Source organism: Ceratotherium simum, chromosome 37, assembly GCF_057802395.1.
Source record: "Ceratotherium simum simum isolate JZ-2026a chromosome 37, ASM5780239v1, whole genome shotgun sequence".
NCBI classification, from domain to species: domain Eukaryota; kingdom Metazoa; phylum Chordata; class Mammalia; order Perissodactyla; family Rhinocerotidae; genus Ceratotherium; species Ceratotherium simum.
The window spans coordinates 14,680,809-14,698,726 of NC_141936.1; the positions used below are offsets into that span (position 1 = coordinate 14,680,809).

At 39.1% G+C, this 17,918-nt stretch overlaps 1 protein-coding gene across 1 annotated transcript in view; it reads right to left on the reverse strand.

Annotated features, from left to right (window-relative positions):
- The window catches only part of NYAP2 (neuronal tyrosine-phosphorylated phosphoinositide-3-kinase adaptor 2), a 245,581-nt gene that overhangs the window by 96,849 nt on the left and 130,814 nt on the right, over positions 1 to 17,918 (reverse strand). The window contains exon 3 of the mRNA XM_087424529.1: positions 3,417 to 4,511. Coding sequence (XP_087280655.1) covers positions 3,417 to 4,511 — 1,095 coding nt within the window. The remainder of the gene's footprint in view (positions 1 to 3,416; positions 4,512 to 17,918) is intronic.

Consider the following 17,918-nt stretch of genomic DNA (forward strand, 5'->3'; position numbering starts at 1 on the left):
GTGTTGGCACTTATATTTGTCCATATGTCCATCCTCCTCTATGTGTGCATTTCTTTTATGTTTCTTGGTGCCTTTGTCTCCTCATTGGTCTGTTCTCTTTGCTGTTTCATGTTTCTATTTTTTCTTTAAATTTTCTATTTACATTTCTCCACTTATACCTTTTCTATCTCATTCTCTCCCTTGAGTATATTATAAAGTTTAATTATATTCTTCACTGTGCCTTGCACTTGTTCATAGGAATATACGTTCATGCATTTATATTAAACATAGGCTAAACCTTTCTTTTTAACATATTTCTTATGTGAGGGGAAAAAAGAAAGTTTTCTCTTTTTCTCATTTGGTTCTGGCTATTAATTTCTATGATTCATCACTCTTGATTTTTTAAAACAAAATGGCCTATTCATGATCTAGGTGTTCTAAAGATTCAAATAAAAGGATGTATAAAATAAGAACATGTGAAAGGAAAATAAAAATGATGGGTAGAAAATTACCATTTGAGTCTCCAAATTCACTGTAAAACATATTTGTACTTCACCTACTTCTCATGTAGACACAAAAATTTACAGCAATAAAATACAAGTTAATCACTACTTACATGGCTCATATCCTTCATCTCTCTGCACAAATTTAAAAAATATTAATAATAACCAATTCAAATAAAAATTATTATAGTGAGAGAGACTATTAAGTGTCCTCATATAAAAAGAACGTTACAATATCCCAACAGCTAAAAAAAATAAATGCTTTCTTGAACAATTAATTTGAAGGCCATATTTAGAAAATTGTGAAGCGAAGTGAAATTGATTCATAGTCTACCACTATTGTCTTACTTCATCCCTTTCCTATTGCCCAATCCCTGTCAACAATTATAAGCCTTTAAGATATGAAATTATTAAATTAGATGCATCTTTTATATATTATTAATAATAAGAGTTGAATGTATAAATTTTATTTGACATAGATTTTTAAATTCAAACAGAAAGATTATATTTGCTTTGAATTGAATACCAAAAAATTGTCAAAATGACATTTCCAGGAAAGCCAGGAGGGTACGGACAATAGACATACCAGTCTTACTTTTATTCCTGAAATGTAAAAAAATACCACTTGAGACTTAGGAGTCATGAATGTTATATTACTTAATATCAGTCATTCTGTCCCTATGGAATCAGCAGGTGCCCACAAACCCTATCGGACCAAAGCGAAGGGAACAGTTGTATCTCTGAGGGTACTGCAACCGTAATTATTGGTTAACTCTCAATTATGAACAATTTTGGATCTACTTTTGGTTTACAGCAAGATTCTGAGAGCCCCTATGATTTGTTAATATCTGCTAGTGTGTTTCTATTTTCTTCTGGAGTCAAAAGTAAATAGCATTAGATAATTCATTTGTGCCATCTGCATTTTTCCTCCCTTCCATTTATATAAAGTAAAATATTGAAGTTAATATAACTCAGGGCATGCCTTTTCTCTGAAGAGTTGATACATGGTTACCAGCACATGAGAAGGAATTCAATCTCCAGATCCCTAAGAGCTCTAAAGAGCCAGGATCTCTTTGCCATGTACAAGCTTTGTTTTAGAAGCACACACAGCTCATTTTGGAGTCGAATGGAGAAGTCTGTGACATATAGCACATAGACTGATTCTAACAGATGGATTTTTCTTGAAATAACTTCATTAGTTAATCATTTCTTTTACATATACTTTTTCTAGCTAATTGGCATAGCTGCCAGCTGGAGCTGTTAAGGATCCTCCAAAGGAACTGGTAGGTAGGGAGAAAATCCTATAATTTCACCAATTCTAGGATGAAACTTCTATTAATTTCACACTAACCATTACATATTTTGAAAGTAAAATATTTTTCTTTAAAAAAATGTTTTTCTCCAACTTATTCTAAAAACCTTAGTTGATCTGTGTTTAAATCAAATCAATTATCTGGAAGAAACTTTAAATTTTAATAAATTATCTAGATCAGGATTTTCCAAACTTGACACTATTGACATTGTGGACCAGAGAATCCTCTTGTTTTTTTTTTCTCGTGGTGGGTTGTCCTGTGCATTGTAGGCTATAAAGCAGTACCCCTGACCGCTATACTTGATATTGGTAGCATCCCCACTTGTGACAACCAAAAATGTCTCCAGAAATTGCCAAATGTCCCTGGGGGCAAAATCCCCCCAGCTGAGAACCACTACTCTAGAAATAGGTTGTTTCTAATTTTTAATTCAATTTTTAAAATAAGTTAAAAAATAATAGTGTACACTTGTATGTGTACATTTAACTCCAGACATGTCTAATATATTAGAAATTGTTGCCTTTCAGTCAGGTAAGTGAAATGTTTTTTGGGGGAGGATTATTTAAGCAGCTAATGCTTTCATAAACCAATCTGGGTAAAGAAAAAAAAAAAGACAAGATAAGTGGCTTACAACTACCAATGAATATTAATTATCTGAGGAATGCTATCATCATCTTCATTATGCGAAGTATTGAAGATTTCCTTTCCTCTGCAGAAGGTCCTCAGTGTGACTGTATGATTGGATAAATAACAAAACCATGTAGTGGGATCATTTGAGATGTAAATGATTAATTATCAGCTTAAGTGCTTAAGGCATTTTTAAATAAGGGAAATCAGTGTAATTTAATGAGATGGACATCGAGAAAACCGCAATCTGTCTTGACTTTACTATACACTTATGGAGTGATTTGAGGCTCACAAAAGGACTAGTCATTCAGAAAGAGACATTTCCTGGTCTTTGAAATTCAGTGGTAAATATAATGTTCACCACCTATTTATCACTTAGCGATTTTTCCTTAATTTATATATCAATAGGTCTAGGAAGAGTACCATAGGAATAAGATGCTAATTACCATGGCTATTAAAAGGGAAATAAGCCTATTCTAGTTTAGAGCGAAGGTAACAATATAACATGAAGCACGCGGAGAAAATCACTCATTATGTTAAAAAAAAAGGTACTAAATTCTACCTGAATTGCTTTCTTTCCAGCAAAGCCTTTCTAATACAGATTTGCTCAAGAAGATTTTTAATATAAGATAAAGATAAATTTTAACATTTATCAATTCCGTGTTCGAAAGTATAATTTTCCCCCCAAATCAAGATAATTTGACTAAAAATTCCATAGGGATGTTTTCTTTCTCAGACTTTCTAGAATTTAGATTTTATATTTTATTTTAAAAAATTCTTTTTAATTAGATATGTTATATCGCTCAGATTGTCATTGTTAGTGCCTTCAGAACACACTATTTTCTTTAGCATGGCAAAAGTAAAATAAATTTTGAGATTTCAACTGAAAGGACTGAAGTTCACGTACTACATGCCTTATGTGTATATAGTGGGCTTCATTTTATTTTTGTCATAAATTACATACATACATTAGCTCCTCTATAATCTGTGCACTTACTCTCGGCAGGCTCTTTAGAACGGCGGCCGCTGGACGACTTCCTCAGCAGGCTTCGTCCCGAGGTAAAGAGGCTGGTTAGTTCTTCCAGGGGACTCGTGGGTGTTCTGGACCGGGAGCCGCCCGGAGCCGCCCCGTAGGTGTTCACCGCAGCGTTGACCATCTTGCCCCCATCTTGCGACACCGGTCTGGTGGTCGAATGAGGCACTGATGGAGAGCTCCTTGAGAGGCTGCCTGAATGCACGGCATCATAGGGCGGAGGCCTTTTGAGGCTGAGCGGCGTCAGGGACCTCCCCATGCTCACCGGGGATGGGGAGGCCGAGTGACTTTTAGGGTAGCCGTGGGGAGACTGCGTTCGGTACAAAGTGGACGGCGGGGGAGGGGACGAGGAGAGCACAGAAGCAGCAGGAACAGGTCCTAGGGCTCCGGTCTGGTCTTTCTCCAGTTTAGCATGGCCGGGGGCATGAGAGGGCAGCGCGGATGGAGATGCTCCGGCCTGCTGTTTCATATAAGACACGTTTTCCAGCACAGGAAGCTTTGTGACCTCCAGCGGGGTGAGCGGAGACTCATCGGAGTTGGGGGAGCACTGCACAGGAGCTGGCGGGAACACCAGCAGCGGGGGTCTGTGGGAGAGCAAGTTGGGAAAGGGCGGGGGGATGTCACAAAGCAAACCCTTTGGAGTACATGGCACTGAGGACTTGGCGAAGTCCAAGTCAGGCACCGTGGGAGTAGCACACTGTGAAGAACAACTGTGATGGTCAAGGTCACATTTGGAGTCTTGGCCTAGATCGTCAAAAATGGGGTATTTCATTTCCTCGTAGACGGCCTCACTCTGATCGTCATCCTCTTTCCTGAAGTCTCTGAGAATGTTCCCCACCATCTCGATGTACACGGGCTCCTCCTCCTCGGGGTCCCCCGCCGGGCTGCTGACCTGGGACAGGGAAGAGTCCCGCGTGAGCGACGTCCTCCTGGGCCCGTGCTTTTTGATATACGTTTCATCAAAAGATGTGCTAAGCTGAGTGTTGGGGTTCCGTTTCGGTTTCGGAGGAGGAATCTTCTTTGAATATTCATCACTGTGGGGTCTTGGTTTGGCCGACACTAAAAGAAGGAAAATAAAAGGTAAAATAGATGAGTGCAACAGGATAGCTTTCAAAAATGATTTGCACTTGGGTTTACTACTATCAACTTTTGATGGGAGGGGTAGTCTGCTTCATTTCCAGCTTAAGACTCAAACTAAAAATCAAACAAAAGTCAAACATTTACCATATTTAGAAAAACCTGATGACACAACAATAGCAATATTTATCTTCAAACTAATATTAATAATCCAACACTGATAAATGCATTAAGACCAGAACTATTTGTCCCTCTGCCTTAGAATTTCTAAATAGAAACCTTCAGATGAAACATGTTGGAGAAAAACAATCACAAATTTCATAAAGATTAACCTCCAAGAATTAAGCGAGAAACTCAGGGGAAAAAAATCTAGAGTTTCTGTTATCACAAATGGTCACAAAAATACCATGAGGATTGAGCCTTTGTAGTGATGTGGCTATTGCACATGATCACATCTTGCTTTCATTTAGCATAAAAATGTCCCAGCCTGCTAGACTTAATCTCTCTCTCTTGGTTCAGATAAATAACTACTCTACAGATGGGTCTGATACTTCAGGGGAAATTGATGTGAAAATCTTGTGAGGCTAGACAAGTTAATCTCCAAATCTCCAGGTATTGTTGATTACGGTGGAGTTGTCTGTTTCTGTTCATAAGATCTCCTATGATGTCCCAAATGCTGTCTTGGAATGAATTTATTAGATATGGTCCACTGACACGTCAGACCCCCCTCGAGAGTTTTACAAGAGAGTAATCCAGGGAATGATGTGTAAGCTTCAAGAATAACTTCTGGAAACTCACAACAGATATGTGTACTGGTGCATCCCACAGCCTGCTCGAAGCACCCCTTGTGATGGAGCATAAATTTCTGACTTAACTGTACAGTAGGGTGGAACAGGCTGGCAACATGTCTGTGACTGAAATCAATTGTTTAGCATGCAAGGAAGGTCCTGGAGTCTTGTTATTATCTCATTATCTCATTGTGTTGATATATGATTACAATGATTATCATTATTATGCAATGTGGCAGAATGCAGTTGCTAGTGGTAAATGGTAGCTTATAATGTAAGTTGACAGTATGACTTAGAGGTGTAAAACTATGAGAAAATAACAAACTTCTCTATAATTTGCAGCCTTAAGGGAGAGGGATCTCGAGGCACAAATCAGGAAACACCTGAAATCTCCTTTTTTTCAACTAGCATACTTATGACCGGAACTTTTCTAAAACTTACTAAAGGAGAGGCAAAGATTAGTTAGGTGTCTGCTGTACACGTCAATCATGCCTTCAGAGAAAGAGAACCAATTAAATATTCTAGAAGTGGCTCTCTCTCCCTTTTCTGGGACATTCTTGCTTTCAAATATTCTGTTCCACTGTGCCTATGATGATGCTTTTACTCACTACAATCAAACAGCTTTTTGAAGGGAAAGTTCGTAATGTATCTCGACTTTTCCTTTAACCCATACTAGGAAAAATTAGATGTCATTTTCCAGGAGGGTATAGCAAAGGTGTCTTTTAGTGCCCAAAGAGAAAAGCCTAGATATATATAGGGTGGAAACTATCCAGACGATTCTTTACAAGGGACCCAAAGTGACCAATAGTTCTTCTCTGCATCTCCCATTGGTCATGAATTTTACTGGTTTTGAAATCTACCGTGTATGTTAATTTTCATATGATTTAAATAAGTCATCAGATTACATAAAGAATCTGAGCCTGAATGAAGTAAAACTGTAAATCAATGAACAAAGTTGACTTAGTACTAGAGGGACTTTGAAAAAGTCAGGACTTAGAAGAATAAAAGCCCACCCAAACTATTGTTCTGAAGCTTGTTTCCTGCCATCCTCCACCTCACGGTATCATTGTAGGCTAAGTAACTCAAGTAACTCAGACTCTTGGAAAATATTTGTCACTGACTGTTGGGTTCTAGGGATTGGATGGTGTGGGGTTGGGGGAATCCTTAGAGGAAAGGAGTCTGAATAGCGAGGTGCTCTGTGAATGCAGGGTTAACCTAAAGCTAGCAATTAATGTGTGTCCATGAGATGGATAATGCATTATATGGGAACAATCATATTTGGAATATGATTTCATTTTTTCTCCCTCCTAAATCATAATTCACTTTCGTTTTCTTTGACCCTTCACTAAAGTCTGATATTCCAACCTAAACTCTGATAGTTGTATGGAGAAAAATAACAGGACAGGTGGAATTCAAGCATTTGCTGAGCCCAAGCCTAGGTAGCAGCACTGCATTGACGGGAGACCATAGCCCAAGATTCCCAGGCAGTGAGGAGTCAATAGTAGAGCTGGGAGTGACACGATATTCAGGGAAGCAGCAGCCTCATGAACAACCCTGGAGCCAACATCCCTCTTCCCACTTAGGTTAGAAGGTGGCCTTTGGAATGAGCAAGACCAAGGCTTGGGCTACACTCAAACTGGGAGCAAATGACACTTCATTTTGTTTGCCAAAAGAAATGGAAAAAAATGAAATAAATACCCTAGATATCTGTGAAATGATTTAAGACAAATACGTTTCTATTCTAGAACACAACATGGTTATAATTGAGGTAGAACAACTACTCATTAAGAAGGAATTTGGACAATCATTTGTATCATGAGGACAATTTCAATGCCAAACCAAATGTAACTCTAAAATTACATGGCATGAGCATTTAATAACTTTCAGATCTGCAGTCTTTTATTGATTATTTTAATGTGTACAGTCATGCATCGCTTAATGGTGGGGGTACGTTCTGAGGAATGCATCATTAGGCAATTTTGTCATTGTGCGAACATCATAGAACATAATTACACAAACCTAGATGGTATAGCTTACGACACACCTAGGCTATATGGTACTAATCTTATGAGACCACCATCGTAAATATAGTCCATATTTGACTGAGACGTCGTTATGGGGCACATGACAGTACAGATATTGTCTAACAAGGGGAATAAAATATAATATGTGACTCGTATGGTGACTCTGAGATGATCAAAATTGACAGTTGCTGTGGACTGAATTGTGCCCTCCCCCTCCCCCATTCATATGTTGAGGTCCTAACCCCTCGTGTGATGGTATTTGGAGATGGGGCCTTTGGGAAATAATTAGGTTTAGGTGAGGTCAGGAGGGTTAGGTCCTCTTGATGGGATTAGGGCCCTTATAAGAAGAGACACCAGGGGCTGGCCCAGTGGCGTAGTGGTTAAGTTCGTGTGCTCCACTTTAGCAGCCCAGGGTTCTCGGGTTCGGATCCCAGGCGCAGATGTATGCACCGCTCATCAAGCCATGCTGTGGCAGCATCCCACGTACAAAAATAGAGGAAGATTGGCACAGATGTTAGCTCAGCCACAATCTTCCTCAAGCAAAAAGATTGGCAACAGATGTTAGCTTAGGGCCAATCTTCCTCACTGAAAAAAAAAAAAGAAGAGACACCAGAGAGCATGCTCACTCTCCCATTCTCTCCACCATGTAAGGACACAGTGAGAAAGAAGGTGGCTATCTACAAGTCAGGAAGAGAGCTCACACCAGAAACCAATCATGCTGGCATCTTGATTTTGGACTTCTGGCCTCAAGAACTATAAGAAAATAAATATCTGTTGTTTAAGCCACCCAGTCTATGGTATTTTGTTATGGCAATTTGAGCTGACCTAGACAACAGTATATTTACTGAGCCCTATGTAAATACCCTGTACAGTTGAATGATGAGCACCCACTTTAATTTCAACCACAGACATTGGAATACTTTAACTAGCTTTATTTTGAGAATGAATACAATTCCTCTCCAGTCTTTTAAATGTAATTTTCACCTGCCCCTGCCCTATACCTCCTCACCGCCTAAAACCATGTCACAGGAACATATTAAAGCTGAATACGGAGATGCTCTACACAGGTACCCACTCAGGCGCACCCTTCCACCACTTGGCCTGTTATTCTGGTTCTTCTTCTCAATCTGACTCTCCAATCTCTGATTTGTGCCAAAGCACACACTATTTGATGCCGACCCATTTTCCAGATGTTTTTAGTTTGCTGCTGTTATTTGCTTTGGCATATTGACTCCTTGCTCCACTCTGTCCTGCTGCCCACCAGCCACAGCATTTCTTCAGCCAACCATGCCCAAGCAATCCTTCATTACCCAGGCAAGCTTCTTCTCTCTCCTCTTCCCTATATGGTGAAAAGAGCCTGATGCAGTCAGATCCATATAACTCAAGCATGTTTTGTTTCCTGATCCTCTTCCTTTGTATTGATCCAAATTTGAAACGAGAGGATTGAGGATTATTTAGAGAGTAAAGTGTTAAGCAAATTACAGATGATCGGGAGGAATAAACAGATTCACTCCTTCAATATTGGGATAATTTTTTTCCAGGCAATATCTGCTACCCATTCCACCTCCCCCTTGCAATCTCATGGTTCTCTCTGGAAAATCAGAGGAGGAAACCATTTCTTTTCTAATAAACTGATTTTCCTCTCCATTTGCCATTTATCATCTAGTTTTACCTTAGTCCAAGTAGTGAGTAAATAATTCAGGGAGCAATGAAAATTTGTTTCAACTGTCATACATGCTTTTTCCCCCTTATGTTTACCTGTATAAAGCAAAGTCTGAAATTTTAAACAACATTGTCATATAATTTATTCTACTTTAACCTCACTCTAGGGAATTAAAAATTAAAGAAAAATTCATGTTTAAAAGGTCATTTCTTTAGAAGGTACTTAAAAATAGTCTTGATTTGTGTACATAGATGCTGAAATAATGCTGATAAAAGACAATAAAAATTACATTGCAAATTTCAACATTTAACTAAATTCAGCCATAATAAAAAGATGATTTTTATTGCTCTTGAATGAATTTTGAATTATTTCTAATAGGCCCAAAGATAGAAACAATAATTCCTGTTCAGCTCCAGAACACAAATTTTAGTGCTTAAAATAGTATAATGAAGGCAGCATTGAATAAGCAGAAAGTGACATTTTTGAAATGAGATATCTGAGCACAAAGGTTATGCATGGCTTTCAGTCAGGCCCAGACGATCTGCCTTTCACAGTTAATTTTGGAAATTCACCATGTCCTTTGTCAACCAATCCTTCTGAAATAATTTCTTCCTTATTAAAAAAAAAGTATAATGTAAAACCATTCTTTAGTATCTGTAGATGTTCTTGACCCAAAAAGTGGAAAAATGAGACACAACACGGGTGAGTATTTCTCTTCCTGGAAAGTTTCTTTGGCCACAGAATCCCAGAATTCGAAGGACTTGTAAAGATTATCTAGCCCAAATTCTGTATATTATTGATGAAGAAATATAAATTCCTTATCAATACTTTTTAAAAAAATTTAAAAATCTCATAATTTCAATCCAATCTTTTATATATTTTAAAACATAGGAAACCAATAGAAGAATAAAGCTCTGTAATTCATTATTTTGTATATGGCATAAAGCATCATTTTTAAAGGTCTTCTCAGCCCGTGCTATAATGGCAGAACCATAACTTCGTGGCTCTGGTCATAGAGGTATATTTAAATAGGTAATTCAAACCAGGAAATGAGAGTCCAATGAACAGAAGTAATGTCCACACTGTGTGATACTGGAACTGGCTGATTCTGGAAAGTGAGAGACACATTTCCCACTTTCAGCAGAATTGTGCTCACAATAACTCTCTTTTCACAACTCACAATTCCAAGGGTTTGAGGGATATTTTTATTTTCACAGTCACAAGCTCCACAATACCAGCCAAAAGATTGTTCCTTTTTTATTTTATTTTTTTACATTAAGGTGTTTGTGGGGCTGGCCTGGTGGCGCAAGTGGTTAAGAGCATGCACTCCGCTGTGGCGGCCTGGGGTTCGCAGGTTCGGATCCCGGGTGCACACTGACGTGCTGCTTGTCAAGCCATGCTGTGGCAGCGTCCCATATAAAGTGGAGGAAGATGGGCAAGGATGTTAGCCCAGGGCCAGTCTTCCTCAGCAAAAAAAAAAAAAAAAAAAAAGGAGGATTGGCAGGATTGGCTGATCTCACAAAATAAAATAAAATAAAATAAATTAAGGTGTTTGTAAAGGGATGGGAGTTGCTAATGCCCGTGGTCTGTTTACCGTAGGACCAAGAAAGTGTGATAATGTACAAAAAGGATTGGATTTGGTGTTGTAGGACCTGTGTTATTGTCCTGGATCTGGCGACAATGAAAACAGAGAACTCAGATCAAAGTTTAGATGGAAACAAACAATGTTAGACGTTAAACTGGCTCAACAGTGTGGTCTTAAAGTTGAATGGGACTGAAACAGTCTTGGCTTAAGCTAGAAGACATGATTCTAATCTCTATTTTGCCTCAGTCAAGCTGCATAACTTTGGGCAAATTACTTTGAAGTGTATTTTTATTTATACTCAGTTTTGTCATATAGATAATAAGGGACTTTAATCAGAACCACTGTTTTTTGAATTGCTCATCTCAACCCATTAGTTATAAAATAAATTGGAGTTTGTAACCAACATTTGGAAAAAATGAATTGAAATAGATTAGAAAATATGAGTACATTTCATATAAGAACGAAGGTTGTTTCTTGAAACAATATTTATTTATAGATATTTCCTAGGTCTCACATATCTCTTATAGGATATGATGAGGAATGTTTGAACAATCCTAAAGCAGAAAATCTCTGGGTTTTAGTCTTCAGGAAGACCCCATCAATTTTTTCCCTTCCTGTATGTGCATACTTTTCTATCCTTTAAGAAGTGGAGTCTATTTCTTCTCTCCCTGAATACGGCAGCTTTCACCTTCTCCCAAAAAAAGCCAGGCACCATGAAAGAAGTCTGACTACTCTGAGATCACCGTTTCTGCGATCTTCATCTGTGAGGAAGCCCAAGCTAGCCAGGGGGAAAAGAACCAAGAAACTCAATCAATAATGAAAATGAAATCCCAGCCATATGACTTCGGTAAAGCTGTACTAGTCACCCCTCCAGTTATTTGAGCCATCCCAGATAAGACAGCAGACCGTGACAAGTCATCCCCACCATGCCCTATGAGTTCCTGACCCATAGGATTATGAGCCAATATGATCATTGCTTTTAGGTCTCTAAATTTTGGGGTAGTTTGTTGGGCATGTATACATATCTGAAACTGTACCAGAAGTACCGTGCTGCTGTAACAAAAATCTAGAACTTGTGCCTTGGCTTTGGGACTGGTTGGGACTGGGTAATGGCAGAGGCATGAAGGACAGCAAGGAGACTACTGGGAGGCTGAAAAGTTGGGGAGAAAATTATTGCTGGAGGCCAGAAAAAAGAAGCACTGAGTTATAGATTGATGAAAAATTGGCAAGACTGTTGCCTGTGGTAATGTAGAAAATATAAAATGTACCCAATGAATTGGTAGACCTGACTAAGGAGAGTTCCAGAAGGATGTGAAAGTGTCAGTTGGCTTGTTTTAGCCATGTATGGGAAGGGATTGCTAGAGAAATAGGGGCACTGAGGAAGGAAATATTCAGTTCTTGAGCAAAAATGAAAGGAAATACAGTAGTCCCCCCTTATCCACAGGGGATATGTTCCAAGACCTCCAGTAGACGGCTGACACTGGGGATGGTACCAAATCTTGTATATACTATGTTTTTCCTTATGCATATATACCTATGATAAAGTTCAGTTTATAAATTAGGCACAGTAAGAGAGTAACAACAATAACTAATAATAAAATAGAACAATGACAACAATATCTGTAATAAAAGTTACCGTAGATCTTAGCAATCTCAGCATAGGAATTTTTTTCTTTCTTTATTAAGTCAAAAACTTCCACCTTTTTGCTTAAAGAAAGCACTTTACGGCTTCTCTTTGGCATATCCCAATGACCAGCATCACTACTCTTGAGATTTAGGGACATTATTAGGTAAAATAAGGGTTACTTGAACACAGCACTGTGACAGTCGATCTGAGAACCCAGACAGCTGCTGAGTGACTAATAGGAGGGTAGTGCATACAGTGTAGATACACTGGACAAAGTGAACATTCATGTCCCACACCGGACCGAGTAGCAAGACACGAGATTTCATCACACTACTCAGAATAGTGTGCAATTTAAAACTTATGAATTGTTTATTTCTGGAATTTTCCATTCAATATTTTCAGACCGCACTTGACCGTGGGTAACTGAAACCGCAGAAGGCAAAACCGTGGATAAAGGGCACTACTGTAGTTCCAACACAGGATTTGCCATGAAGCCTTCTCTGAGCACAGTTTTCAATGCTCAAAGGTTTTCAATGAAAAAAAATGACCTCAGGGCAAAGGTCAGATTCAGAGCTCTGCCAGTAAAATGTGGCCTTGAGGTAAAAGTCAAATTAAGGGTGTGGCTATAAGATCCCTTGTTGAGATCTCTCAAAGATTTAAGACAGCGAACTGAAAGAATCTTTTAAGAATCTTTGTTATCCCACAGCACCCTGACCATAACTCTGAGGAAAGAGAGGCCTGTCTCAAAACAATTTGTGTTTCTGTCTTTTGTCTAATGAAATAGAGTATAATTTGATTCATAGGAAGACCACAAAAATTGTAAAGGAGCTTTGTCAACTTTGACTAAAAGGGACAGAGACAGTTCAAATTTAAATTTAAAAAGACTTTGGGCTCCCAAATGTTTCAGGGCTGGAAGAGAGCTGAGAAAACTATTCAGATACAGCTCAGATACAGGTCATTTCTTATGGACAAAAAAGGATAGAGACCAGATTTCAGAGCTCAGAGAGCAAAGCCAAGAGCCACAGAGAGCCAAAACCAGAGAGCAGAACTGGGTCCTAATAAAGCAGTATTTTCTGCCCTTGGAATAGGGAGAACTGGGCACATGTGTGTGACTTTTGAATCACTATGAGCCAGTGACTTCTATGTGCCTCTACAACCTCCAGCCCCAACTTTTTTGAGCAGGCCTGTACATTGCAGCTTTCCTGCTCCTGACCTGCCAGTCTGTGTCGGGTTTTGTAGGACAAATAAAATGTACTTTTAGATCACAGGCCTTCGCATATGAAGAGTTGCACTCAAGGAGCCTCATGGCACATGGGCATGATTCAGATGATAAAATCCAGGAATTCAAGCTGATATTGTAATGCAAGGAAACAAGAGGGTTTGCACAAGAGGGTGAGAGTATTTTGCCTTTTGGAAATATTGTAGCTAGAAGGTAAATTGTGGTAGACAGTTTTTGAAGATAGCCACCCTCGATTCCTTCCCTACTTGTATGACTTCCACCTATCAATAGGTAGAGTCTGTCTCCCTCTCTTCAAATCAGGGCTGGCCTTTTGACATACCTTGACCACTAGAATGTGGCAGAAGGGATATTCTGAGTCTTGGACTTAAGAGAACTGACAACTTGCACTTCCTCAATCTCAAAAGCCAATTGACATGTGAGACCACTTAGACCAACGTGCTATGAAGAAGTTCAACCTAGTCATGTGAAGAGGCCACATGGAAGAGAAAGACAGCTCAGACATGTGAGTGAGACCTTCCTGGACCTTCCAACCCATCCCAACTGCCAGCTGAATACGGTCAAATGAGAGACGTCAACCAATGTCACACAGAGTAGCAGAACCACCCAAGTCAACTCACAGAATAAGAAGAAGTAATAAATTGTTGCTGTTTTGAGCCATAGCATTTTGAGTTGGTTTATTGCACAACAACACATAACTTTAAGAAATCTCAAAATTAATTTCCTGTTTGCGTGGATATCTCATAGAAAATGCTATTGTTATTTTCATAGAACTAGGGTACAGCGTGCACCCTGAGGAAACAGAAAGCATCCTTCCAGATCAGAGAAATTAAGAAAGTAAGATTGCCTTCTGAGTATTATAAAATCACCACAGGATGATACAGAGAAGAGATATAAAAGGAGATTACATACTTTCTGGTCAAAAAGACCAGACTGAAATCAGAGTGAAGGTATTAACATATGTAAAGGAAGAACATCCAGAGGGGAGCTTTCCAGCCACAGGGAACATAAAAACAGGAGACTCACAGAGCAAAACGTGTTGGCCCCCCACAGCAGTGCCCAGGGAATCTGGTCCTCTGTTACATCCCAGTTGTGAGGATGGACTCAGCATGCTAGTGGAGCCTGCAGCACTACATATATGGCTCTTTTGAATCCTTCTTTTTCTAACTTCAGATTCATCAAGAAACTTTTTAATAATTTTGATTTCCAAAATATTATGCACATGTTTCTCATTAGAAATAAGCCAGGTGGAATTCTGATTTCATACACTGCTATGGTCTGAATGTTGGTGTCCCCTCCAAATTCACATGTTGGATCTTAACACCCAATGTGATGGTGTTAGAAGACGGGGCCTTTGTAAAATGATTAGTTGATGAGTGTGGAGCCCTCACGAATGGAATTAATATTCTTATGAAAGAGACCTCAGCGAGCTTCCTAGCCCCTTCTACCATGTGAAGATACGTGAGAGGTCGGCCATTTGCAACCTAAAACCCAACTAGAACACAACCATGTTGGCACTCTGATCTTGGACTTCCAACCTCCAGAACTGTGAAAAATAAATTTCTGTTGTTTGTTAGTTACCCAGTCTGTGATACTTTGTTATAGCAGCCTGAACAGACGGAGACATACACCCATCTCTTTTGAGCTTGGCTACTATGACATCTTGGTTACTCTGGACATCTGATGACAGAGTTTCTGAGCTTATAGATTGAAGGCCGGTACTGTACCAGGGAAAATTCACCACAGCAACACCATTTCATGGGAGTCAGTCCAGCCAGACAGCCAGCATTCCCAAGGAGACACCAGCCACTGTTCACAATGTTTATCATAAATGTCTAGTTTGATATTTCCATCCCAGGGTGGTATCTTGCTTCCCAATCACTCTCCCCCTGCTCTCGTCATGGGATGCCCTTTAGACATAGCCCACTCATAAAGCACAGAAATGGTGGCTGTGCTGCAGGCATTTCCTTGGCTACGCTACTGCAGTTTCACAGATCCCACCTGCCATTCCATACTTTACATAAGTCTAGAAGGAACTGGAGGCAACGTATCCATCACGGAGAGGGACTGTTCCACATGAATGATCCCAGTTGGACAGTATGCTAAAGTATTAGGTTCCATAACTGTCAAAAAAAATTCTTTGTTTGACCAAACAGTAGTCAGCCTCCTGAACCTTCCTTTAGGCCTATCTGTGTACTTCCTTGTAAAATCCAATTTTAGTAATAACTCTGATGAAATCAGTTTAACCAGAACCCCCTGCCCTCAATATCTGATCACCTTTGATAACTGATCACCCTGGCCTGTCTTCAGCAAGAATCCTATTAGGTCAGTTTAGTCAGAAACTTCCTTACCCCTGTTTCCTCTTAGTAACTTTCCATCTACTGACCCCCACCCTACTCCTTGGCTATAAGTTTCCACTTGCCGCTGCTATATTCAGAATTAAGCCTGGTTCTATATTGAAGTCTCTTTTCCCCTATTGCAATAGTCCTAAATAAAATCTATTTTTGTTGCTTTAACTACTGTCCAGCTCTGGTTTTTGGCTGACATCCCTGAACAAGGATAGCTTCTTCATGGCACTCAGATCTCTGCATAAAAGTCACTTCTTCAGAGAAGTCTTCCATGACCACCCAGTCAGCACAAATTACATTAGATTCTTCTCTCATTTGTTTCTCAGTTGGATTTTATAAGCACCTAGGTGGCTGTGTATGTGTTTTCTTCTTCCCCACTTGAGGATAATCTCCACAAGAAGAGTGATTTCCCATTTGTTTTGATTTTTGCTAAATCATCTCTATAAAGTGACTAGAACATCACAAATTCCTGGTAATATCTGTTCACTGTTCAGTGAACAGCAGACCTTTGGCATTCTTATGAGTCATCATTCAGGATTTCAGGTAGTCTCCACTGACCCTAAAGACCCATGAGCAACCCTATAAACTGCCATTTCCTTAGGCAGTATTTGAATTAAGAGGCAGGAAGATGATGAGGCATTGAAGGGCAGTAACAGTGGCAAGACAAATGCAAGTGTGGATGAGAGAGGGATCTAAGGGGAAATATTCAACATTATCCATGTGTAGAAATCTAAGCAGGTTAAATATTTTACCTGCCAAAAGGAAGGACAGAAAAATTAACTGAGGAATTAAAATGGTCCTCTCTTAGTTCCCTTATACTAAGGAAAGATCAAAGGGGAACATGAAGGAATACAGGGCAGACAGAATTCACAAGTTAGATCCTGCAATATATAAAACAATTAAGGTCTAATGACTTTGTAAGAGCTATCCTAGACCATGAATTTTGGGGTTATAACAATCATTTCCTGAAAAAAGAACTTTCTTTGTTGATCCAAATCTTAACATAGCAAGGCCATTTGAAACAATGTCACAAAGGTGGGAAACAGAACACCAAAGAACCATAAAACTCCCTTATAATTCTCATCTTTGTGAATGAAAGAGACACTCTACGGGGATCTCTCTGTAGCAGTAAAGAACTGCGACCACAAGTGCCACAACAAGCATGATTTTTACTTCTACAATAGCATGTCAGATCTCCCATCATGACCAAACATCATTTCCATCCTTTTTTCTCTTGGCTTTTTTCATATACCCTTCACTCTGGTCAAATCAAACTACCACTGTTGCCCACGCTTCTCAAACATGTATGCATGCAGACTTGGCTCCAACATTTTCCTCTTCTCTTCCACTGTCTCACCCAAACAAAAACCTTACCATCCTTTAAGGCTGAATTTAAGTGTCATCACTTCCTCTTTCTCCTCTCAATTTTTTTCATTTGTGCTTCACCTATTTCTTTCTTGTGACCATCCTCATTTTCTACCCAGTACTTGCTTATCAGATTCTATCTCCCAAAGACTACGAGCTTTTCAAAGTCAGAATCATCTCATCTTTTTAAAAACTCCAGTAAACTTAACAGGGGGACTTGCTCCCAATAGGTATTTGATCAATAATTACTAACAGCAATTGTTCACTGGACAATAAACTACCAAACCATAGTGATTTAAAATTTTCAGTTCTCTTTCTCATACATTCTTTCAGATTTTCTTCCCTCTTCCCTCCACTTTCAATATTTTTAAAAGTTGATCTCCTTAGAGTCTTTAAGAGTACTTCATCTTAAAGACTAGTTTTATTTAGGAAAATAATCTAACTAAATAAAGCTATATGTCTACATTACTACAGGTACCCCAAACCAAGAACCCTCTGGATGGTTTTATTTATGTGTACAAATCACCTCCACCCAGTAGTCAATCAAATGATTCTTAGGAAGTCCAGGAAAGCAATATACATACTTAAAACTCAGGGAGAGCTGAGTTATTAAACCAGTTGTTATAACTTTTTTATCCCTCTGCCCAAATATTTTGAAGCCATCAGCTTTACAACTTCACGGTGGCTATCACTTGCAGCATCTCTCCCTGCAGAGAAAAGAAGTTCCCAAATAAGTTAATTTCCTGAGTCTT